The sequence below is a fragment of the Haliotis asinina genome, chromosome 8 (assembly GCF_037392515.1).
Source record: "Haliotis asinina isolate JCU_RB_2024 chromosome 8, JCU_Hal_asi_v2, whole genome shotgun sequence".
NCBI lineage: Eukaryota > Metazoa > Mollusca > Gastropoda > Lepetellida > Haliotidae > Haliotis > Haliotis asinina.
The window spans coordinates 34324520-34350723 of NC_090287.1; the positions used below are offsets into that span (position 1 = coordinate 34324520).

General features: G+C 40.4%; 2 protein-coding genes and 1 long non-coding RNA gene across 3 annotated transcripts; 2 read left to right on the forward strand and 1 right to left on the reverse strand.

Moving 5' to 3' along the window:
• Positions 1–336: 336 nt before the first annotated feature.
• Positions 337–12045, reverse strand: LOC137295376 (JNK1/MAPK8-associated membrane protein-like). The gene is made up of 7 exons (XM_067826703.1): positions 11843–12045; positions 11353–11408; positions 8015–8184; positions 7564–7767; positions 6289–6458; positions 5250–5326; positions 337–2692 (listed from the first exon to the last, which is right to left on the reverse strand). Exons 1-7 carry the CDS (start codon positions 11892–11894, stop codon positions 2477–2479), a joined length of 945 nt encoding a protein of 314 aa, XP_067682804.1. The 5' UTR covers positions 11895–12045; the 3' UTR covers positions 337–2476.
• On the forward strand, positions 12035–13656 carry LOC137295378 (uncharacterized). Its single transcript, XR_010957563.1, has 2 exons — positions 12035–12196; positions 12878–13656. It is a non-coding gene; the product is annotated as an uncharacterized lncRNA (long non-coding RNA).
• Positions 13657–20692: 7036 nt separating this feature from the next.
• Positions 20693–26200, forward strand: LOC137295094 (proton-coupled folate transporter-like). The gene is made up of 4 exons (XM_067826382.1): positions 20693–22943; positions 24177–24260; positions 25471–25627; positions 25884–26200. The coding sequence occupies exons 1-4, from the start codon at positions 21443–21445 to the stop codon at positions 25999–26001; spliced, it is 1860 nt and encodes a 619-aa protein (XP_067682483.1). The 5' UTR covers positions 20693–21442; the 3' UTR covers positions 26002–26200.
• Positions 26201–26204: the final 4 nt, after the last annotated feature.

Genomic DNA, 26204 nt, shown 5'->3' on the forward strand with positions numbered 1-26204 from the left:
CCTTCAGTAACCCATGTTTGTTGTAAGAGGCAACTTACGGGATCGGGTGGTCAGGCTCGCTTATCATCTGCACAGATTGATTCTCATGCTTTTGATCACTGGATTGTCTGGTCCAGACTTGATTAATTACAGACCGCCGTCATATAGCTGGAATATTGCTGAGTGTGGCATAAAACTCAACTCACTCACTCACTCTCCCAATATTCTAACCCAGACCATCATGGGTTATACAAAGCTCGAATACTGCTGAGTACAGTGTAAAACTTAACTTATTCTCCTTGTATAGTCTTCTTGACGGATCCTTATGTTGCTGGAGTGACAGGTATATAATGTCTGTTAATAATAACGGTACATTTATTCCTGATTTTGATCAATTACTGAAATGTCAAAATGGCATCCAATCTGTGTTTTATTTAAACAGAAATAAACACGTACCCAGGCCATGCTCTTAAATTCAAATCACATTTCATGTTACGATTATAGCTTAACGATTCCTGTGCAATGAATTCACTGTCACCTGGCAATCTTATTCAAATCAGATTGCTTACTCTTTGTATTGAGATCTAACAAGCTGTCTCTGTGATGTTTCAGTAGCAGTACTTTCTCTTCCAACAAACATAGTGGCTTCCGAATTCTTAGTACCCCCAGGAGCAGCATATATGCCATACTGAAAAACACAGTACAGAATGAAAACAATAATGATTTCATTCATCCTGTTTTTTCTACACTAACTTTTAGTGCACTGCATCATTGTACTTATACCAGAAATGCCAAACCTTTTCAGTGTTGAAAATCATAGATCTTGAGTATTTTGAAGGACAGAAGTGTCATTGAAGAGTTAACACCAAACAATGAAAAATATGGATCTCATAATAATATGAAATAATAACACAAAATAGCACAAATTCATGCCTTCACTAAAATGGTTGTTCTCTAGTAATTTCTGGTGTAAAGTCATTGAATACAGAGCTCCAGATAAGGCACATATTTGCATATTTTACTCTATAAAAATCATATTTACTCAATCATAAATCTGGGAGTATGAAAAACACACAAGAACCACTTAAAACCTGATAGGTCTATAATACCTTGTGTACTTTACTTTATTAACTAACTTGGCTTGCGTACAATTTGTTGTGGCACACAAACTTTACAACTCATGGTAGGCGATGCCTATATGAATTATAAATGTATCATTGTAGCCGTAGCCACTGTTCGGCATTTACGATAATAGTCACATGACTTCCATGTTGAGTCTTTGAAAATGACTGAAAACTATTTTGCAATATAACAATTAAAACAACTTTTATTCCACTGAGAAGCATTAATATTTATATATGTAGGAAAGTTATTTACCCAATGAGGATAAGAAACTGTGTAAAAGTACTCAATTCCTTAAACTAGAGGGAGTATACAAAATGTTAGTTACTCCTAAAAAAATGCAATTACGTATACATAAAGAGACTTGGGAGTAAAAACCCAATTGCTTGAAAAATTATCTGGAGCTCTGTGAATACCAAATACATTGTATGGGTTGGCACCTACAGCATCAAACATTAGGACACTTTTCACTGTGACCAATAGTGAAACAAAAAGATCCAAATAGGAAGGTTGAAATACACCAAATGTGATCAGATCTTCACACTATTCACAAGATGATCTGCAAATGTTATCACTAGTGCCATCTTTACAGCATTATTTTACCCTTATTAATGCTTCACTACACTGAAAAGCATCAAAATTCCTACATGAATAAATTAGTGATACACATCGCTAATTTATTCATAAGAAAATGAGAATTTCTTGCTGAAAGAGTAGTAAGGAACTGAGTGAATGTAGCACCGTGGTCTCATATTCCACCTTCATCTTCAGAGTTTCCATAACAACATCCTCACATTTCTACATGGAATGATAAGAAAAGCCAGATGTATGGATGTCCACTTCTTTATTGTGGATAACACAAAGACAGATTTATGGATGTTAACTTCGTTATTACAATATTATACGCAATAATGAAGCTGACATCCATAACTCTGGCTTTTCTCATGCTTTCTACTTCTAAATTCCTTTCAAACATTTACAGAGAATGATGAATTTAAGGAGTTCTGTAACCCTGGTAATCCTTGATGATGTGTCCATAGTTTTCAAGACAAACCCAGAAATGTCACTGTGGACTATCAACTGTGATCGTCCCTGCCGTTGCCATGGGTACTCACTAAAGAGAAACCCCAATTTCTTCTATGAACATCTGAGGCTGTATTGAACTTAAGTGAGTTTAGTTTTACACCACTTTTAGCAATTTTCCATCAATTTCACAACAGGGAGACACCAGAAATTGGCTTCACACACTGTGCCCATGAAGGGAGTTTAACCCCGCATTTTGGCATGAGAAAGCGCTTTAACCACCTGGCTACCCCACAGCCCCCTACTGAACAATGAACTGTGACAAAACCAACAACCAACAGCGCAGCTGAATTCAAGTCCTTCCAAGGTTATCTGGATTAGAGAACCTCACGGTTAACACATAAAAAATGGCTGGGAATGGCACCAAAGCTATGAGAGGTGCTTGGAAGCCAGGTTGTTTTAGTAATGTGAGGGATATGATTCCGTATGCATGGAGAAGCCAGTGTCCAATCAGAATAGTTGCATTTCTTTCGTTTGTGAAACTGTCGACTATAAGATCCCTCATTTTCTGAAAGAAAAGTAATGTAACTTTAAGAATCAGACAAAAAGAACTCTCCAAACTAAACAACAACTAAAACACAAACTACAAATATCTCAAGCAAACTATGGTTATAAAGACCAAAAGCAGAATACTTAGTTCACATAACTGTACAATGCATGATGCACTATGCATTTCAACCTTGGCAGAGATGCCAACCCTATTTTGAGCCTATGTGTAATACTGGATATCAAAAGTGTAATGTAGACCCCAAAAGTGTAATACTTGTCTTCCGGTTGCTTTGATATAGTGCACATTTACACAAAAGGAATATTCTAGACAGAAATACACATCACTAATCATTATGAAACTCCAAGCATAAAAAATTATTGATCAGGTGACACAAGATAGTTTAATAATTTACAAATTAATTGGAATGAGTGCAATTCTAAGAATATGTGGTTTCTATGGGTGTAAGGTCATTTCTTAACCTCTACACGAGTACATTACAAAATACTTCCTAGTAAAATTTTATAAACTTCATTTTCCAAAAACCAGTAGAGAAGCATAATTCACACATTAAGTGTAATGGCATAACCTGTTCCCTATACAGCCACACATGTCCCCAATACGAAGGTTGGCTGAAAAGTTCTAAGCCTCACTGTGAAAAAAAGTTACAAAGTCCACGTTTGTAATTTATTTTCCTACATAGTCCCCTTCCAAGTTCACACACTTTTGCCAGTGATGCTGCAAGGCCCGAATCCCGGTCAGAAAGAAATCTTCTTCAGCTACCATAAAAAACTCAGTCACAGCGGAAATGACGTCATCATTACTTGCAAAATGGCGACTGGCGAGTTCCTTTTTCATTTTGGGGAACAGGTGGAAGTCAGAAGGAGCCAAATCAGGTGAATAAGGAGGATGGTCAATGAGTTCAAAGCCACAATCGCGGATTGTTGACATGGCCACCACCGATTTGTGAACAGACGCATTGTCTTGGTGGAAGAGGACACCTTTAGCGATCATCCCTCGTCGTTTGGCTTTGATTGCTTCTCGCAACTGGTTCAGTAGATCAGCATAGTATCTGCCGTTGATAGTTTGACCTTTTTCAAGATAATCATTGAGCAGAATACCCCTGGAATCCCAAAAGACTGATGCCATCACCTTTCCAGCTGAAGGAACAGACTTGGCTTTCTTCGGAGCTGGTGAATCAGGATGCTTCCACTGTTTTGACGGTAGTTTTGTTTCTGGTTGAAAGTGATGTATCCAGGTCTCATCCATGGTTACAAATCGTGCCACAAAATCATCGGGATCTGCTTCAAAATGACGCAAATTGTCCAGGGACGTCTGGAACCTGACAAGTTTCTGTTCTGCCGTCAAGAGCTTTGGCACCCATCTTGCAGAAACTTTAGTCATTCCAAATTCGTTGGTGATAATATGCTCAACCCTCTCATGAGAGATGCCCACTACACTAGCAATATGTCGAGTAGTCAATCGTCAATCATCCATCAACATATCGAGCACTCGTGTGATGTTTTCTGGAGTGGTTGCTGTTGAAGGCCTTCCTGAGCGTGGGTCATCATCAAGGCTTTGTCTGCCACGCTTAAATTCTGCAGCCCACTTCTTTACTATGGAAAATGAAGGAGCATCATCCCCTAGAGCGGAGACCATGTCAGCATGTATCTGTGTTGGGGACATCCCTTTCTTTCGCAAGTACTTGATGACTGCCCTGTATTCAGTTTTGTCCATTTCTGATGATTTCAGAGGGTAGGTTTACCAAAAGAGCTGTAGTTGAGATAAAACTATTAGTACGTTTGTAGTTCTTGTGTCTATGATTCACTAAATGATTGTCCTCATTGGTGGCAAACACCTGTCTCTACCTGGTGGGGAAAAACCACTCAGGCTGAGAACTTTTCAGCCAACCCTCGTACTATTACACCTGTTCCCCAATACCCCTACACCTGTCCCCAATACCACTAAACCTGATCCCTATGCTGCTAAACCTGTTCCCTATACTGCTACACCTGACCCAATACTGTTACAATCTGTCCCCAGTAATGCTACATTTGTCTCCAATACTGCTACACCTGTCCCCAGTACTACTACACCTGTTCCCCAATATCACTACACATGTCCATATACCACTAAACCTGTTCCCCAATACTACTACACCTGTCCCCTATACCACTAAACCTGTTCCCCAGTACTACTACACCTGTCCCCTATACCAATAAACCTGTTCCCCAATACCACTACACATGTTCCCTATACCACTGAACTTGCTTCCTATACTGCTACACTTGTCCCCAATACTATTACACCTTTCCCCTATACCACTAAACCTGTTCCCCAATACTACTACACCTGTCCCCTATAACTACACCTGTTCCCTATACCTCTGAACTTGTTTCCTATACTGCTACACTTGTCCCCAATACTACTACACCTGTCCCCTATACCACTAAACCTGTTCCCCAATACCACTACACCTGTTCTCTATACCACTGAACTTGTTTCCTATACTGCTACACCTGTCCCTCATACTGCTACATTTAACCCAAACAGTGCTACACCTAGTGGATATACATACCTGATCCTTCATAGAAGCTAGATGAACTGCACTGGTCACAACCGAGACAACCAGGACGATAAAGGGGAAGGCGTAGTCTGAAACAAAGCATCTCATTCAATTTTCTCGTCCTTGTCATCAGTCTACAACCTCGCTGTCTCATCACTACAGTACCTCAATGGACACATAACATGGATATTACAACTCATTGACCCATGAAGATCAGGGTAAAACAGGTCTTCAGCAACCAATGCTTGCCACAAAAGGCTTGTTTTAAAAGGCGACTAATGGAAACAGGTGGCCAGGCTTGTTGACTTGGTTGAGACATCATCAGTTCCCAAATGTGCAGATCAATACTCATGTTGTCAATCACTGGATTGTCTGGCCCAGACTCGGTTATTTACAGACCGCCGCCATATAGATGGAATATTTTTGAGTGCAGCATAAAACTAAACTCACTCACTCATCATGTTTGTGGCAGACCTATCTGAGAGAAACTTACAGCTGTTGCTGATTCTTGGTTTAACCTTGACCTTCAAAGCTAAGGGTCAATGGAGCCATGTACGATAAATATCAAGAGTTCTATGAAGTAATGAAAGCCGTGTTGTGCACTTTAATGTGCGATGAAATAACTATATGCAGGCCCTGCACACTCGTTCCATTATGGCTGTACATTACTCAGAATGCAATGTGTGTTTTGTGTACTCATTTACAAAATTTGGTGTGCACTGGATGCACATTTTTTTCACCATCATACAAAACTTAGTATGAACTGCCTTTTTGAACATTATGGTTGCATTATGTAGATTACAGAGATTGATAACTAAGTATCATTATCTGAATATCAACTGAGCATCAATAAATATCGGAGAACTAACGTTGAAACAAAAATCTGAAAGAAATCAACATTTCGATGCATGGATTTGTAACAAAACACCGTCTGGAATTGGAACCAACAAACTACGAGTCAGGCACCAGTACACAAAGTAAGCCATCTGACCCACTCAGCCACTGCTTCCAGAGTTAAAGGCCTTTGTTGTGTGAAGTATACATGACTTACATAATAGACCTCCGAACACAGCCTGCAGCACAATGAGGATTGGGAGGAAGTATAGGGCAGCATATATTGACTTGGTGCCGCGGCCTTCCACAAACTTGTACGAGATGACTGGTCGGATGAGCATGAGTAATACCAGAGATATGGCATAATACACCATCACCATTGTGTACCTGTCAAAACAAACAGTGATTGAGCATAATTCACTATTACCACTGACAGACAACTTACACAGTGCAGACATGTCATCTCACCTTAGGCAAGTGAGTTTGTTCAAAACTGGTTCTTCATCCAGCAGAAAATGGGTACCATGTGGGATACATCGTGTGGCTATAACCTTTCAGCACTTCACAGGCAGATTGGGTTATTTAGTGTAATCAGGCCTATAATGTTGTATGTACTTAGTGCAGTTCGGAGATCAGCGCTATGAAAGTGAGTGAGCGAGTGAGTTAAGTTTTCAGCTTATTCCAGCTATATGGCCGCAGTCTGTACATAGGTCTGGACCAGACGATCCAATGATCTACGACATGAACATTGATCTGCGCAATTGGGAACTGATGATGTGCGAGCGAGTCTGACCATCTGATCCCGATAGTTGCCTCTTACGACAAGCATCGTTACCTCTTATGGCAAGCATGGGTTGCTGAAGGCCTTTTCAACCCAGGGACCTCCACGGGTCAGCGCTATAAAAGTGGCCTTATTATCATATTATTATTATTGTACGTAAATGCAGATAAACATGAGCCTCATTTTGATCACTGATATTATCTGTGTTAGGCCAAAATAATTGATTGTGACATTGTTGCGTGTGTAGCTGCCCCAATACCAAACCATTGTATCACCAAGCTCCTACTGATATGAAAAGTGTTTGTTTTCCTGATAATGTACATTACATACACATTCCAATCATTCATGCATAAGTGAATCATCTATAGATAAAATACATAAGACATGCTAAACAGTTTTGTGCCAAATCAAACGGAAGATTGTACATTGTACATTGTAAAAATGGCCACGATATGGGTATAAGAAGACATCTGGCTTGTCAGAATGACACAAGTAGTTATGAATATCATGATGATAAGATGCTGGCAACAGGTAAGGGAGGTCACTCTACTATGGGCAACTCAGACATAGCAATGAACAGGATTAACCACTGTGAGTTAGTGAGTGGGCTGGTTGGTTGGTTAGTTTTACACTGCTTTTAGCGACATTTTAGCATCACAAAGTATGGAAACATGATCCTGTGGTGAGTGGGTGAGTGTGGGGAATACTTACAGTGGGTAGACCAACTCCTGTGTACAATGTAGGGTGAATGTGTAGTTGGGGCTGGGGTTGTACAGCATGGTGTACCAGTCAGACAACTTGTTCACGTTACAGGATCGTATGTGCATGGATCCCACTGGGTCGGCCACCAACAACGTGAGGACTGCAGCAATGGCGCTCTCCACCAAGGCCGATAGGTGCAGCACTAACACAGACCTGGAAAAACACACAAGCATATGTAGAGATGGGACATGCAATGATGGGACATAATCAGGAAAAGGAAACATGCATCAATTTATACCATGATCAAAATAAAAGAGTCTAAATGGCATTGTTTCCTTATCTTTTCCTGAGTGAGTTGGTCTTGTGCAATAATCCAACAAAAGCACTGATGATGATTATAGAAACAACCTTCTCACATCGGAACAAGTGAACCATACAACCTCCATCATTTATATCTCACCTGAATCTTTTGCCCCGAGTTTTGAAATCAATAAAGAACCAATGCAGGACGAGAGACAGCAGAGCCATGAAGCCGAGATAGAGCCAGTCATGTAGGGCCAGACTCCCATTACATTCAATACATTCAGACCAGGTAGACTCTCTGCTAGGTTGGTATCCTCGTGGACAGGCCTGAAAAACAGCTATTGTGTTTCAACAGTATTATCGTACACATCTCTACAAACCTCACATGGACAATATAAACAAAATCTGTCCAACTCAAGTCAGCAGAGACTGGGTAAGCCTAGATTCCAAAATAAGGTCTCACTGACCTTTATGCTTAAAGGTCACATGCAACCAAAAAATCAAACATAATTAAAACACATTTATCACTTATTCATGACATATAATATACATTGCTGCTTTTAAAAAAACAAATAAACAAAATTATAAGCGTACAATCGCGATTCAAAAGTGCAATATTTTGTACTTGGGCTTACTTCCCCCGAAACGAAGCCCTCGGGAGACCGAGCCCAGTCTTAGCACCTGGATGTGCACTCAAGTGTAACGACGGATTCTGACTGGCTGTTTCATTTGCTGATCTGCTTTCATTGTGTGTACAGAAAGATGATCTGTTTGATGGGCATTTTAGAAGTATAGCGAGTCACAAGAAAGTAAGATTCTTTATGGATAACATCTTCTTTTTGTGTACTTGATGCGTCGTTTCAGTATGGATTCATATACTGTTGTCAAACAAACTCATACACACTAAAACAAGTCGTTATCCATGAAGAATGTATATAGAGATGTTGGATTTTGAAAATACATGTTCTCCGAATTTGCGCTCGATCCAATCAAAAATGACATCAGTAGAGATGGTAAACTACTGCGTGGCTGGAATCTGTCATTCGTCCAAGTACAAAGCAGGACTTGAAAATGACAAGAGTTTGCGCCAGTTTCCGTCAGATCCAGTCATCCGAAAAAAGTGAATGTAGTTTGTTTGCAACCCACTGACATAAAAACATGTCATGTGTATCACACGTGCCTAATTACATAATGTGGCAGAGACGGGACGCGGGGGCGCGAGTCATAAATCAACTTATTTTCTTTATGTCGTATACTCTGATAGGTGTTAAGTTCAAATTACACGTGGTCAATGATTGAAGCTGTGTACTGCATGTTGTCTTTAGCAGACAGGCAGGCAGACATATAGGTGTGAATAAACCAGACAATGAGCTCTGTGACAGAGACTGCTTACCACAATCAACAAGTTTTTTTTACGTAACGAGTAGATCATTTACTTGTTTGTGTACACAACCAACATTAGACTACTGCTCACAACCTCAGACGCTGGGCATGCATACTGTTTCAAGCTCCGCGAACCTATTCACTGTGCATGCGTTATGGACGCAGCGCAGTACAACTGTTGAAACCAGTTTTCCCCCCAGCGCTGGGGGGAATTTAGTGAAACGTTTGAACTCCGATTTCGCGGGCTTTTTTTTCATCGCGTTTTTTTCAACTTTATAGGTTGAATTGGCAATTTTTATGATTTGTTTCGGTAAGTGCATACCGAAAGGTACCAGAATCTGCAAAGTTGTGTTTTACGTTGCATGTGACCTTTAATGGTTACATGCAACCCCCCAAAATAAACAAAAAATAATTAAAACACAATTATCATTTATTCATGACACATAGTTTACTCTGATTCTCAGGACAAAAAAAAACCCCAAAAGCAAAATTATAAGCGTAACAAATAAAAAATGCTATATTTTGTACTTGGATTTATTACCCTCGAATCAAAGCAGCCGGGATACCAAAAGCAGTCAGAGTGAGTGAGTGTGTACTTAAGTGTAATGAACACTTTCTTTGTGTGTGAATAGAGGAGCTCATTTTTTCTGCATTTGTGTTCGATCAACAAATACTAAGATGGTGAACTACTGCATGGCTGGAAACTTCCAAGTACAAATCGACACTCTGAGTTTGCACCAGTTTCCATCTGATACAGTCATCTGCGAAAAATGGTTGTAGTTAGTTTGCAATGAACAGACATCACAACATGTTATGTGCACATCGGCCTGTCTGTGTAATTACATAATGTGACAGACATAGAACTCAGGTGCACGAGCCATAAATCATTGTGTTTTGTTTATTTTGTACAGTCTGACAGGTGTTAAGTTCAAACTGAATGTGGTCAATGATTGAAGTATTGTGTATTGCATAATGTCATTAGCAGACAGGCACATAAATATCAGTACATCAGAGACAAAGGCTGCTTACCACAATCATTTTTTTCCCTATCTGTCCATAGACATGAATTAAATCATTTCAGTTTTGAAGCCGAGTAATTTTTAACAATGAAATAAGTATTTCTAAGATTACACTTTCTTGAAATCTTGGTTTGCAAATCTGCCAAACCAGGGAAAGCAACATATGAAAAAAATATGAAAAAATATGGAAGAAGTGTATTCTGACCCAAGATGCTTGATGCCTGCAATTACAAGAAACATAATTTTGTTGTTCAATTCTGACCACATGATCCTTGCATGCATCACTTGCTGTGTTTTAATAAGTCACCCGCTTGGGAATAAACCATCCATGCATCCTGCATCAAGCCGCACAAACCTATCTGTTGTGCATGTGCAATGTGCACAACACAGCTGTTGAAGCTACTTTTCACCCCAGCTGGGATGAAATTAGTGAACTGTTTGAATTTTGTGGGATTTTCTTCTTCGATTGCATTATTTTGTAACTTTGAAAGCTGAATTTGCATTTTAGATAACCAGTTACTGTAAATATATACCAAAGGGTATTAGAATCTGTGAAGTTGTGTTGCATGCAAGCTTTAATTCTAAGAGTGAATGTGTTTACTTTTACGACACACTCAGCAATATCCCAGCTATATAATGGTGGTCTGTAGATAATTAAAAGAAGGGACCTGTCAATCCAGTGATCAACAATAAGAGCACTGATCCACGCAACTGAAAACCGATGACATGTGTCAACCAAGTCAGCCAGCCTGACCACCCGATCCCACTAGTCGCCTCTTACATCAACCAAAGTTGCCTTTTTTAGCAAGTATGGTTTTTTGAAGGCCTACTGTACCCTGGACCTTCAAGAGTCTTTAATTCTAACACTGTAACTGTACTAACAGTTTGTGTGTAGATCCCAAAATGATCTGGTTTACTTTACCATTATTTTGAACAATTTAGGCCCAGCGCTTTGCGTCATGGACTGAGGTTATTGAACAGTCTCAGTTGCTGCCCAAGGCATGCTAGTCTCGGGAAGCTGCATTACATGAAATGCGCAGGTCCATTTCAATAATAGCAGTGAACATATTGCATGTATGATTCCATACATTACCCCACAATCAGCATCTATAGTCTCTCTTCCACAGTACTCCCCAGGACAAGTTTTCACTGAAAATATCGAACCATGACAGTGAGTGAAAAGGTCAGTTAGATGAATATCATTGTATTAAAAAAACTATAATATTACAGTAATTCACGTAAAGTGGTTTACAAATTATGTCAGTCGCTATGACTGGGAAACTAAAACGGACATTATGGACTGCACCGTATGAAGTACTATATTCTACGTGCATAGTATGGACTGGATTGTACGTGCACCTGTTAGAAATATGCGTTCTATCGAACATATGACAAAATAATAGTTTCTCTCACTTCAAAAGCAATTGTGAATTACAAAACACTTGTGTATTTCACTGGCCGAAAGCCGCGATGCGGCCAAGATCATCATCTTGACTGCATTTCACTTTAATCGTCAATGCCAATAGTAAAGACTGTTTCCGTCGATCACTCGAAACTGGAATCAGTTTGTTTGCAAGTCTTACCTATGTTCATTTTCACAATAAAGTCTGACGACGTGTCGAGTAACAGCGACATCAGAAAGTGATATTAGAACACAACACTAAAAAAAAACTTCGGTGACATCAGGAAATAAGACGACTTGACATGCGCATCGCTGTTTGTCTTCGTAGAGTTTTCTCCGCTTTGCACACGCTATCGTTTTCCCGATAGGTGGCGCATTGAAACTCGCCACTGTAAACTGGGTCCGCCCAGTGTTTCCGACCAGCTAGCCTACCGACGCTTTGCAGATACATAGGATTTATTCAATAACAGCGAAACGATTCTGGATTCCCAAGCCATGGCAACCCTCAAATTCTGAGTGCTACACTCATACAAGAGTAAGAATGTCTTAATTTTCTAATTTAAAAAAACTGAAGACGTATACTCACTAATATAAGTCTTTGCAAAAACTAAGAAAGTCACTGTTTTGCAAAAATCGCGATTGTCTAAAAACGTCATCACCCTACAACAATGACCTAATTTGTAATATGACGTCACTCCGACCTGCCATCGCAAGACCGCCAGAATATAGCCTAGCATGCAGGTGCGTATGAAATAATATCAAACAATATGTGCCCATATATGTGTGTTTTTATGAACTGACTTAGACAACCAACAACAAGTAAAACAATGACACCCCACCCGTAAACAAACAAATGAATAAGTAAATAAATAAACAAATAAACGCCCCCAAAATCAAACAAAAGAACAAACAATAAAACCTCAAAAACCCCAACAAAAACCCCAAACAAAACAAAAAGGTCTACAACAAGAAAAAAACAAACAAAAAAAAACAACAACCAAAAACCAAAAAAAACAATAACTACAACAAAAAAACAAACAAAACAACAACAACAACAACAACAACAAACCCACAAAAACATACAAGAAAGCAAAAAAAAAAAACAACAAAAAAAACCAAACCATCCAACACAACATAGATGACTTTAGTGCTTGTTTGTGATTAAGTAATGATTATTTGTAATTTGCTTCGATTTTTTTTTGTTTTGTTTTGACAGGTTTACACAAATGGCTTCCATTTAATGGAATCAAAACATCAAAACTGAAACATGACAACAAATGGTATGGATTTACAACTTCTTTAATGTTTACAACATGACGTTTGTGGGCTACTTCTTGCCCCTTCACCAGGTGAATTACAGTATGGTAATGAGCAAAATGATATAGTATGTACAGGAAGCCAGTGAGACAGTGTTTACAGATTATATTTAAAGAGATCAAGAGGATTAACTGAAGTGTTGAATACAGGATGTACTGAGTGTTTATACAACTAGAAGGATGGGATTAACTTGATACTATGACTGGAAGCCATTTATGAAAACAATGATAGGAAAACACGCATGTACAGTGATAGTGGAAAAACAAAGAGATACATGTTCATTGATGGCTATATTCAGTGCACCACGCATTTGGTAGGAAGACGCCCTGACCTCTGTTAATTTCCGGTTTGGAGCGGTGGATCTAGATGGCCTCCGTCAGTTTCCTTTTTCGCCAGTTGTTGATGTTGACGGCCAAAATGTCTGTGTCCTCCCAATTTATGGTGTGGCCGGGATTTCTGATGACATGTCCTGATAGTGCTGATTTCATATCCGAGTTTTTGATCGATGCCTTGTGCTCTTTGATGCGAATGCACAGGGGCCTGCCTGTTTCACCTATGTAGCTGCTGTCACATGAACATTTCACTTTGTATATACACCCTCTTGGGCTTGGGTTAGTTTGGCTGCTACCTTTACCACTGGTTCTTAATAAAGACTTTAGGGTTTTTCCAGATGAGAAAGTAGTGTCAACGCTGGCACTTTTCTTTAGAAGTCTACTGATGTGATGACTGATGGTCCAACACAGGGAATATTCACACAGGCAGAGGATGATTCGCGTTTAACAGGAGGTTAGTCACGGTGTTCTCAGGTCCTGTTGATCTTTACAGGAGATGTGGATTTTTATGGTTGCACGTGCATGGGGTTGCTGAGAGTTTGTGGGGTTTGCAATATTCCATCAATGTCACGTCGTGGTACACCAGAAATGAGCTTCAGACATAGTACCAAAGTGGGGAACCGAATCCGGCTCGAGCGAACGCTTTAACCACTAGGCTACGCCACCGTCCCCTTAGTGATAAGAACAGGACAACAGGACATTACCTACAGTGATTGAGTGAGTTTAGTTTTACGCCGCACTCAGCAATGTTCCACCTATATGGCGGCGGTAAATAATCGAGTCTGGACCAGACAATCCAGTGATCAACAACATGAGCATCGATCTGCACAATCGGGAACCGATGACATGACAGCGAGCCTGTTGGTAACACGGATATGGATTAGATATCCAGTATTCTTGCTTTGTATAACCCATGATGGTCCCGGTTAGAATATTGGGGGAGTGTGCGAGTTTAGTTTTACGCCGCGCTCAGCAATATTCCAGCTATATAGCGGCAGTCAGTAAATAATCGAGTCTGGACCAGACAATCCAGTGACCAACAACATGAGCATCGATCTGCGCTCATTTGGGAACCGATGACGTGTCAACCAAGTCAGCGAGCCTGACCACCCGATCCCGTTAATTGCCTCTAACGACAAGCATAGGTGCCTTTTATGGGCCTGAAGGCCTATTCTACCCAGGGACCTTCACCGGTCACATTACCTAGGACTGAAGATGGGTATATTCACAGGGGTTTGAATCTCTGTTTGTACAATAATTTTTAAAAATATTGTATTTTATGTTACGAGTGTAACGGCAGAATTTCCATTTCTATACCGATTTCGTTCAAATTTGAAATATATGTAAATTATAGCATCTAAAAACATTATACGATTGCTAAAAACTAGATTAATATTATTGAAAATTATTTTCCAAACAGAGATTCGAACCATTGTGGGTATAATTAGCGGACATTGTGTTACCTTAAAAGGGTAGAGGGGGGCTGTGCTTTCAAGTTGGATAGGAAGTATATGCGTTGACAAACTTTTCAAGGACAGACATCTTGTGAACGCACCACCACTTCTCTATATCGCTACCCCTGAACACATTGCATGGAGTACACGTGCACAAAGAAGTAACCCCATACACGTGCATTCGGTATCATTCCTGACTTTGAATCTACACCCGATATAGGTTTAAATGCGTGGCATGATCACAATTAATACTTGAAAATGTTCGTGGTTACATGTTATTTGTGAGTGAGCTGCGTTTATACTTAACGTGGGTGAAGAATAAGTAGTGATGCACCCCTCCGATATTTACTATTTTGTCCATACCCGCATCGTGCAGAAACAATGAAACAATCGGGACGAGCAAGGATTTAAACCCCAATCATTGTTCTCTGGCCTGCTCAAGGGACGCAACTCAGCACTGCGGTGACTAGGTCAACCGTGCTCCATCTTGCTATGTGAGTCGTTTTTAAAAAATGCAGGAATTCTTGTCCCTGCTCAATCACATAAATATTTCTTCAAATTTGTTGCAATTTTTCAGCCCAAGACGGAAATAAAGGCATTATGTTTGTATATCATAAGGCATATGTTTAATTGTGGACAAATGTATTTATATTTTTGTTACAGTTCGAGAAAGGGCTAAAAATGAGCTGTTTTCACTGTCCCTCAGTCAGGGTGTTGTTCGTTTTCCATATCTGCTGATACAAATTCACTAAATTAGTTAACTTTCGGGGGCTGATTTCATGTGTATGAACTTTTTAGTTCACACACATAATGATTGAAAGATGTTTGATGCCATATTTTTAAAAATAAGACATGTTTTGTAGCTGTCCCTCAGCTATTGTTCTTTCCCATAACGACAACTTCAAATTTGAAATAATGTATGATCCCTGATGCCAAGATACCCAAACTTCCTTCCTGTAACAATACTTTTGCACTGACATGTACAATATTGCAAAAGTTTGTTTCCATGATTGCATTTGAACTATGAAACATTTGAAACTTGCAAAGTCCAATTTTTGCGAGGGAACATTAAGTTCCTCATAATGTAATTTGTGTTGTTGTACTTCTTTCCTCTAACATTCTTGCCTGTAACGGAAAAAATGTAACAGGAAACAAAAATCAGATGTTTAAACAGGAACTATGTATATTATAAACTTGTATCTTAATATATTATTAGGTGTGAACCTGTCACACTTTTGGTTCAATATATTATGTTTATACAAAGTGAAAAACAGATGATAAGTGATATTGTCCTCCTCAGACTGTTGCAGTAGAGAATGGTAATTGTTACGGGAAAGAATATATCTGTTACTGTTATTATCATGTTCAAGATTTTACTAATATCTTACCCTAAGTAGGAGTAATTATTACATGAATATTATTCTCTACCGTATGTGTATGCAGTTAACAGTATTTGCCGGATGTACATGCTGATTTAACTACAATGAATACAACCGTTACAGTAAAGAATTAATTCTGTTACTGTAAAGAAAGTGTATGTTACGGTAAAGAAAAACAGCAGTTCACAGGGGATATTTGTATTAAATATGCATTTGTCTTAATATATTCTTAGGTTACAAGTAAACCAGTGTAAACTCACAGTTTTTGTTCAATATATTGATGTAGATTTAATGTGAAAAACAGATTGTTAAGCAATCTTTCCTGTAACAATCTTTATGTGGATATACATACAATCTAAGCTTATCGTTATGTCTGTCACACAATGTTGCTAGAAATATAATTTTTATAACATGTTACACCGTCTAAAGTGTTGTTACGGGAAAGAAATGTAAATTTGGTGATTTGAGAAAACAACATATTTTAAAAAAAATAATTGCACTTAAGGCCTAATTTTCTTTTGTTTAGAAAGAGCAATAGCATATGATGCTATTTAAAGAATGAAAAAAATAACTTTTCACTCATTTCATTTTGCCATTTCACGGGAACTAAATGTTGGCATATTTTGAAAACGACTCATATAAGCTGTATAGCAAAGTGCATGTTGCGTTGCACTGCAGTGGCGAGGCAGCACATCCATGCTATATAGTAACCTTTGGATAGATCATGCCTGGATTGCTCGGGGATCCCGTGATGTTGCAGTAATGTCGCTGACCTCCGATTCGACAGCATACAATCACTAGTTACTGCCTTGACCTTTGCAGCTCTACTGATGACACCATACCACCAACGGGTATCTTCATTCGGGACTTTCGCACCGACCGTCGATTTATTTCGACACCACCTGAAAGATACATTTGGAAATAGAGCTGATTATCATTATCTCATGGTCCGAGGGATTACATGCAACATCGATAGCTCTTAAAGATATACTGTTCGCAAAAACAGACACGATTTTATTACCTTTTAACAAATGAAATTTATATCTGACATAAAATCGTTGTTCTTGGCTTTCTGTAAATTGTAGACCCGTAAAGACCCGGAGTAGAACAGCTGATTGGTTGACACATGTTCTCTTTTGCGCAGATCGATGCTGTTGATCACTGGATTGTCTGGACTAGCCACGGAATATTGCGGAAACTGAACTCACTCACTCACTACCGATTATGCGAATTACTTTTAACGTGTTTTCAATAGGTAATGTTTTAAACAATACAAGTGACCGAAGAAACACAATTACAGATTGTATTTACATCAACTTTGTTCATATTGTTCTCACCCTTGAAGAGACCCGTGAAGTTCCCGGGATAGAATTGGCCTTCAGCATCACATGCTTGCCATAAAAAGGCGACTCAGCTTGTCGTAAGAGGCGACTAACGGGATCGGGTGGTCATTCTAGCTGACGCGGTTGACACATGTCATCGGTTCCCATTTGCGCAGATCGATGCTCATGTTGTTGGTCACTGGATTGTCTGGTCCAGACTCAATTATTTGCAGGCCGCCGCCATATTGGTGGAATATTGCTGAGTGCGGCGTAAAGCTTAACTCACTCACTCCCTTGAAGATCCGGCTTAGAATTGTCTTCAGCAATCCATGCTTGTCGTTACAACCGACTAACGGGATCGGGTGGTCAGATCTTCTGACGTTGATGATACACGTCATCGTATTCCAATTGCTTAGATCGATGTTCATGCTCTTGATCACTGGAATGTCTGGACCAGTCTCAACTATTTACAGACAGCTAGCTGCCATTTTGCTGACGGCAGCGTCATACAACAACCAACCAACCACGTTGCTTGTTTTGTGAAAGACATACATGTTGTGAAGGAATGAGTTACTGAATTATTTTGGGTACAATTATACCCAAACCCAATACTTCTTAAGTCATTAATGACAGTATAAAGAAATTAGAATTATGTTGACCAACATTTCATTCATTTTTCAACATACAACTTTTAAGGATCATCTGAGATCTGTCTTCCAAGATAAATATCAAGTAACGAAATAGTTTATCAATCATAATGGTAGTGATACACCACTACAATCTTGCATCATCATTGCTCTCGTGTGTAGAGGTATGATTAGCCGCAGTGATATCTGCGTGTCAACACCAGTCGCCGACAGCTCCAGCACAAGCTGTTCTTTATCTCTAGTCCAATAAATAGATGACCCCAGTCTCTACGTTTCTTGCATTTGCCAGACAAGCATTAAAGCATCTGTTCCGCTTTAATTAATTATATTCCCCTAAAGTACGTTATATTGATTATATTTTCTTCTGGAAAATAGCTTCCTTCCTATCCGAAGAAGAATGCGCATGCCCAATCACCACATCCGCCATGTCCATAGAACTGAGGGGTGGTCACTGACATAAGCCCATGTGTTCTATTTATTTGGGGTATTCCAGCTTCATCATTTCATGTCGCACACATCGGAGCCCATTCACAACAAATACCACGAACGACCCCTCATGTCCACTGTTTAAAGCAAACAAAAAGCCTTAAAAGAAGCAAATCTAAATTTTCCCCAGGTTGAGGATCTGAATTTCACATCTCACTGGGTTTCCTTTTCGATCAAAATGATATTTTTCAGAGACTGAACAGACAGTGAGTGAATATTGTTTTATGCAGCGTTTAGCAAAATTCCAGCAATATCAGGACTGACGCTAGAAATGGGCTTCACACATTGTCTTCACGTGGGAAATCAATCCCTGACGAGCAAACGCTTTAACCACGACTCGACCCAACACCTACCTTTGTTGGATGAGACAGATATATTTCTACCCGAGGGAAGGCTGAGTGACTTTTACGATTCGATGCACGCTAGTCGCACGCTGGCTGCACGCTGGCTGCACGCTGACTAAAGGTACAGTGCATACAGTCTTGTGAATCACCATGTGCACTTGGGGAAATAACCTTTAGAACAACAGATAGGCAGCGTAGTCAGTGAACTGGAAGGTGTTTTGTCACACCCAGCCCAGATCTGAACCTAGTAAATGAGCATTATGGATTTATCAAAACGTCTACCTGCCTATATACATGTACACTCTCTAAGAAACAAAAGATATATTGTAACAATATCACCAGTGAATACTGATTTACTGATAAAGTGTTGCAACACACATTTCTTGCCATTGATAGTGTGTCATGAGTTTCTTTGGCAGTGATGACGCGTAGGGATTTCAGAAATCATACAGTTAATTTAAAAGAAAAATTAAAAAAAAAATTACAAACGTCTCATTTTTAAGAAAAAACATATTCCAAAAATATCACTGCAGATGATCACCACATTGTAACCATGTGGGGATTCGAACCCGGGTCTTCAGTGTAACGCACGACTCCTTTAACCACTCGCCTATCCCACTGCCAGTGCCATACAATTACACTTTGATGCGTTCAAGTTCATTGGTAGACCCGAAGCTTGTGTATCGCGAAAATGAATATCTTGACGTTTTAATGTTGACAAAAAATATATACATATATGTATACTTTGGCTCTGAGTTCGATTTTCTTCAGCCCACTCTTAACACTTTGGCTACGATCAAAGTTAAGAATTTTTAGGGACGTTTCTACATTACAAAGGCCCAGGTTCAGGGTCACTGAATATATCCACAGTAGCCAAGGGTAGCTGCATTTAGGTGCTTCTCCTTCGAAACAAGACAACCCGTGAAGATCTGGGGTAGCATAGGCCTTCAGCAACCTATGCTTGCCATAAAAGGGGCGACTAACGGGATCGGGTGGTCATTCTAGCTGACTTGGTTGACACGTCATCGGTTCCCACTTACGCAGATCGATGTTCATACTGTTGATCACTGGATTGTCTGGTCCAGACTCGATTATTTACAGACCGCTGTCATATAGCTAGAATATTGCTGGGTGCGGCGTAAAACTAAAGCAGTTTCATCAGAGACAGTCCGTAAACGGTCACTGGCATGGAAACGAGCAGTGAGACCTTACGTCGCCGTTATTTTCCTCAACGTAAACCAATTCAGGGCTGCTGTCATGTCAGCGTTTGGTTTTGTGACAAATCCCGTTCCTTTCTTCTCAGGAAATTTTGTCGAATCCGTTTGCATCAGCAGCTGAATGAGCATCATGTTGCGAATGCAAAACCGACAGATACAGAGCACTGGTCATGACGTGCTGAAAAATTTTCATATCAACGAAGGGTGGACTTCCAGACAGTCCAGTGACAGACATCATGAGCACCAATCTACTCCACTGGGATACTTTGACATGGATTATGTGGCGAGCAAGATTATCCGACCCCGTTAGTCGTTTTTTACAACAAGCATGGGATCTTGAAGCTCAGTCAGCCAAAACCCAGATCTCCAAGGGCTGAGGGTGAACAGGACGTATTTTTAATAACTGCTAACAGATACGGCGAGAAGAGAAGGCATGAAGTTGCCTTCCCCATTCCCCAGCCCTAAACCGGATCGAACACATCTGAGATGTCCATCAGAAGATAAGTCATCACAAGACCTCAGATGAATACACGTTGGCAAATGGCGGCAGTGACGTCCGGAGTGATCCTACAGGTTCTCCTCTCCATGAGAAAACGCTGTTGTGCCGTCTCTGCCAGCACACCAGGTCACACTCGTTCTGGATTCCAGCTGTTCCATCAGTTTTATCAGTGTGAAGTTAGTGGTCATTGAGCGTCTCTATTATTTCTTCATTACAATGATGTCACTCTACTCAGTTCATCGTCTGTATAGTTACTTGAATGATAGAAGTATGATACATATCGATTGTCATAAAAATTCACACACATCTTCCATTGTGGGATACAGTTTCACAAGTTTCTGCTTTCTTAATTGATTGAGGGTATAATATATGTTACATTGGGACAGCGACCATTGCATTGGCTGAGACGAGGGCATTTCGACCTTCCACTATGCAGTACTGGTGTAACGGAAGAGTAACCCACTGAACCAGGTGTATATGTGAAGCTTACATTGATCAATTTAATATAATGTATCATATTTAGGAACAATATGCTTACATTATCTACGGGTCAGATGATCTCGCATGTGATCTTGGTGACGTAGAAACGAAGGAGGCTTTTTCATAGCGGTGATAAGACTGATAGGATTCGCGAAAGATAATTCTGACATTTAGCATGAATGACTCATGAAGAATGCCCAGGGGCTCGCTGCAGAAGCTACATCAGAAGTTCTATTTACAATCGTGATTCTAGTTTGAGAGCATCACACACATCCATGCGCTGAATGCAACTGCTTTCATTACAATGGATGAAAGAACACCACTTCTTGATGGATCCGTGAATAGGTTTGATGAAAGGGGCATCCAGCACGACTGGCAAGAAGATCCCCTTTCTGTGAGGACTCCCGTGAATGCTGTATTCAAAGAACGTACCGACGTCGATCTTGTCGTGAAAGTGAATGCAAGACCTAGGTCTGCTCCTCCTCTGAGACGAACTCACACCGTGGACGACGATGAAGACCCATTTCCTGCACAGAGACAGAGGCCTAAGACAAGCCTAGGCGACGAAGAGATGATAGATGACGATGATGCTTTGGTTCGCCGGGCCCTCAATTGGCAGAGGAGTGGGAACAATGAGGATGAGGAGTTCCTCAACAAAGACACCAATAAGAAGGAAGATTCTTCCAAGGCGATGGTGGTCAACCTAATTCTTATGAACATCATCCTGATCATCTGGCAAATCTCCACTCACAGCCATGGCACGGCGTGGACTCAGTACTTCTTCAAAAGACTGGAAGACGAAGTGTTTGGAAATAGGACTCGTTCTCGAGGGGGAAACCATTCGAGCTACGACCCATCCTACTGTGCCAATCCATCACAAAACGCATCTGGTGCCAAGGAGACAAACGCGTTGCAAGAAGAAGCCGAAAAACTCCAGACTACATGGAACATGAGGTTTTCAGTAACAGGGTGTCCCATTGCTCTTATAAGCACGATTATCTTCAGTGCCTATTCGGATTACATTGGTCGAAAAATACTGTTTTTGATTCCAATGATTGGTACGCTGGTCAGCTATACCTTGTCAACCGCCGTCATGCATTGGTCTCTCAGCATTTATATTTTATTCGTGGGCACTGTCATACAGTCGATTTGTACCACTGAAATCTTCTCCATTGCGTGTTATGCGTTCATTGCAGACAATACGCCTCCTAAAGACGCACGGACCATGGGTCTGGTTGTTATGGGAATAACCCAGACGTTGACCAATGCAGCATTGTCTACTGGTGTTGGTTACTACATACAAACTGAAGGCTATTTTCTGCCATGCATAACATCTTTGGCTATTCTCGTGCTTGCAATATTGGCTGTTGTGGTTATCTTGCCAGGAACTAAAAAGACGCCATTGTCTTCAGCGTTGAGGAAACAGCAACAAAGGGAGAGGAAGAAACTTACTCCTCTTGGGGCAATTAAAAACGTTTTCGGATTTTACTTCACGAGAGGTACAGTGAAAACAAGAATAATGTTCTCGATACTTATGCTGGCAATTGCCTTTCACAAACTAGCACAGAAAACAGGAAGTATTGGCACTATGTGGGAAATGACCTGGCCATTATGCTGGAGCCCAGAAATGATTGGCTTCTATGGAACTGGAGCCTCCGTCATTTCTCAAATAGTAAAAATCCCTCTCCTGAAACTGTATCAGTGTTTCTTCACTGACGCGCTCATCGCCATCTTGAGCAACCTCGCCGTGGTTGGATCCAGTATACTGAAGGCATTTGCATACGACAACGTGCTGATGTATGGGGGTAAGCATGATAATGTGTAGTGTTATAAAGCCTACCAGACTACCATGTATGTATGTATGTATGTATGTATGTATGTATGTATGTATGTATGTATGTATGTATGTATGTATGTATGTATGTATGTATGTATGTATATGTGTGTGTGTGTGTATGTGTGTGTGTGTGTATGTATGTATGTATGCATGCATGCATGTATGTATGTATATATGTGTGCATGTGGGTGTGTGTATGTGTGCATGTGAGTCTGCATGTGTGTGCATGCATGTCCCTAGATCTAAATGCACATTCGTACGTTTGCGTGCATGTGAGCGTGTATATGCATGCATGTTATTGTGTTTGTGAACATGCATGTGCATCTATGGATGGATGTAACCATGCATACAATAGCGTGTATGTAGATGCGTGTGCATGTGCGTGTGTGCGTGTGCGGTATGTGTATGAATATATACTTAAGTAAAATAATAGTGTAGCTTCCGTGAAGATATATGTTGCACTGATTCGTTTATGCAACTGCTGTTAGCTTGTCCATAGTGACCTTGAGTCGATAGATGTCGCCGAACTGTCCCTGTTACCGTAATACTCAATATTGATAACAGGTTCAGATACGAATTTCATGCCTCTTGCAAGTCACGTGAGACGATCCTCTCCGGGTGCTCTCTTGGGGTCTTGGACGCTCGGGTCCATTTAAGACGAACGTTTTATTTCATTCCGCGACATAGCTAATTCAGTGCAAGTCAGGGAGAAAATGATGTTACATAAATTATAATATCATATTATGAGGTCAGGCACATGTATCCTCCAATTTCGGAGATCGATGCTCATGATGTCAATCACTGCATTGTCTAGTCCAGACTAGTTTATTTTCGGATTGCGGCCATATTATTAGAAAACTTTTAACAAACAAACAAACAAACACGAGGTACCACCTGAAGAAAGATAATTATTAGAAATGATACTTTGTGTCACATTATTATATTTGTGACGAAACTGAACCACAGGGCATGTGACCGAAAGATTTATTTATACATGACTGTACATACTTTTGAATAAACATGCGTTATTTCAGAAAGTTAATGGACGCTAATGTGAGTGACGAGAACATTTTACGAGTGGGTGCTCCAATGGCAGCGATGCATACTGAATAGCCTCCATTGTACGTCGAAACGTACATTCAACATTAATCAACAATAGTTTTAGGGCAGATATCACAGGCTTGTATATTACTGTTTTCAGTTGCTATCGTCGGTGCCTTTGATGTAGCTTTGATCAGCGCAATCCAGTCAATCATGTCGGGAATGGCCGGACCTGATCGCCAAGGTGAAATGAAGAATTTTCTTATCGCATGCCATGATAACTTAGGTATTTGGATCACATGCTAGGGTGAGGCCACATTGGTTCTGGATAACGATAGGCAGTCTTGCCACAGGTGTGGGTGAAGTCATGGGTTTTGCAACGTATGAGGGTCATAGTAAGGAGATCTGCTATCTCGCCACAGGTAAGGGTAGCCCTAGGAAGGTTTGCCACATATAAGGGCAGCCCTAGGGAGGTTTGCGACATATGAGGTTAACCCGAAGGAGGTTTGCCATATCTAAGGGTAACCCTTGCGAGGCGTGCCACATATGAGGTAACTAACCTTAGGGAGGTTTGCGACATGTAAGTGTAACCCTAGAGAGGTTTGACCCTTGAAGGTCTGGGGAAGAATAGGCCTTCAGCAACCAATGCTTGCCGTAAAAGGCGACTATGCTTGTCGTAAGAGGCGACTAACGGGATCGGGTGGTCAGGCTCGCGAACTTGGTTGACACGTCATCGGTTCCCAATTGCGCAGATAGATGCTCATGCTGTTGGTCACTGGATTGTCTGGTACTGACTCGATTATTTACAGACCACCGCCATATAGGTGGAATATTGCAGAATGTGGCGTAAAATTAACCTCTCACTCACTCACTCACGCACTCACTCACTAGAGAGGTTTGTCACATATGAGGGTAACTCTAGGGAGGTTTGCGACATGTAAGTGTAACCCTAGAGAGGTTTACCACATATGAGGGTAACCCTAGAGAGGTTTACCACATATTATGGTAACCCCAGGAGCTTTGCCATATGTAAGGGTAACGCTATGGCGTTTTGCGACATGTAATGATAACGCCTGGGAGTTTGGTCACCATATGTCAATGTAATGCTATGGAGTTTTGCCATTGTGTTTGCATAGTGTTTGACAGATTTACCATGTGGTTACGTTTAGGAGTTTTATGACATAATGGTAAGGGTAAAGAGTATCGATAAGGGTGGGACCCTCCATCAAATGGTAGAAAAAGCTATCTAGTTATCTTAAGACGTCAGGGTACTCTAGGAATTTCCTTCACGTGTTCATTAACAACCCGGATAATACACAATACACTCCCTATTCAACAAACCTTGTAAAAATCTTTCACCTATTTTTCTTTCCGTCTCATACAACCTATAAGTACACTGAACTATACATCCACCAGCCGTAGATATATAAATTATGCTTATTTGATTTCTACAGGTGCTTTGTTTGGCAGTCTATCCATTATTGACACCATCAGCAACCTGATTGGGACGCCCGTCTTCAATAAACTCTACCAGTATACTTTAGACATATTCAAGGGCGTGTCCTATCTGGTCGTAGCGGCTTGTCAAGCTGTCGGAACCATTTTGATCATGTAAGCATTGTGGACTAGGACAAGTTGCATTATTTTAAAGATGATTTTCGTTTTCATCAGTGTGTTTTGGTTAATTAATATTTCAGTTATAAGCGTTGGCACATAGTTTGATGAAAGGTAATGGGTTTCACGCAGAGGTGGGTTTCATACATTGTACCCATGTGGGCAACTCTTTTACACCAACATGGCACTCACTCATTGAATTATCTTGTGTTTCATATATATTATTGTGCTATAGTTCCATTCATTATTACAGAGTGTATGTCGTTCTGAGCCGGATGGGATACAACACTGAGGTGGAACACATTAGTATCCATGACAACAAGACAGAGGAGAACAGCACGACCCCAGCAGAGGAGGACGACCAGGTGTGATGTCGTGCATGTCTTCGACCGTCATCCTGCAACTGATGACTCGCCGAGTATTCATCCAATCACACATCACTTCCGGTTGTTGATTCAACAGAGACACGCTTGCCACATCGCTTCCTCATCACTCTGTCGCTGTAGTGTTCCTCATGACCGATGGGTTTTTAGGGCACATGTTTTCATTAAATCAAATGGTGCATTGTAATTCA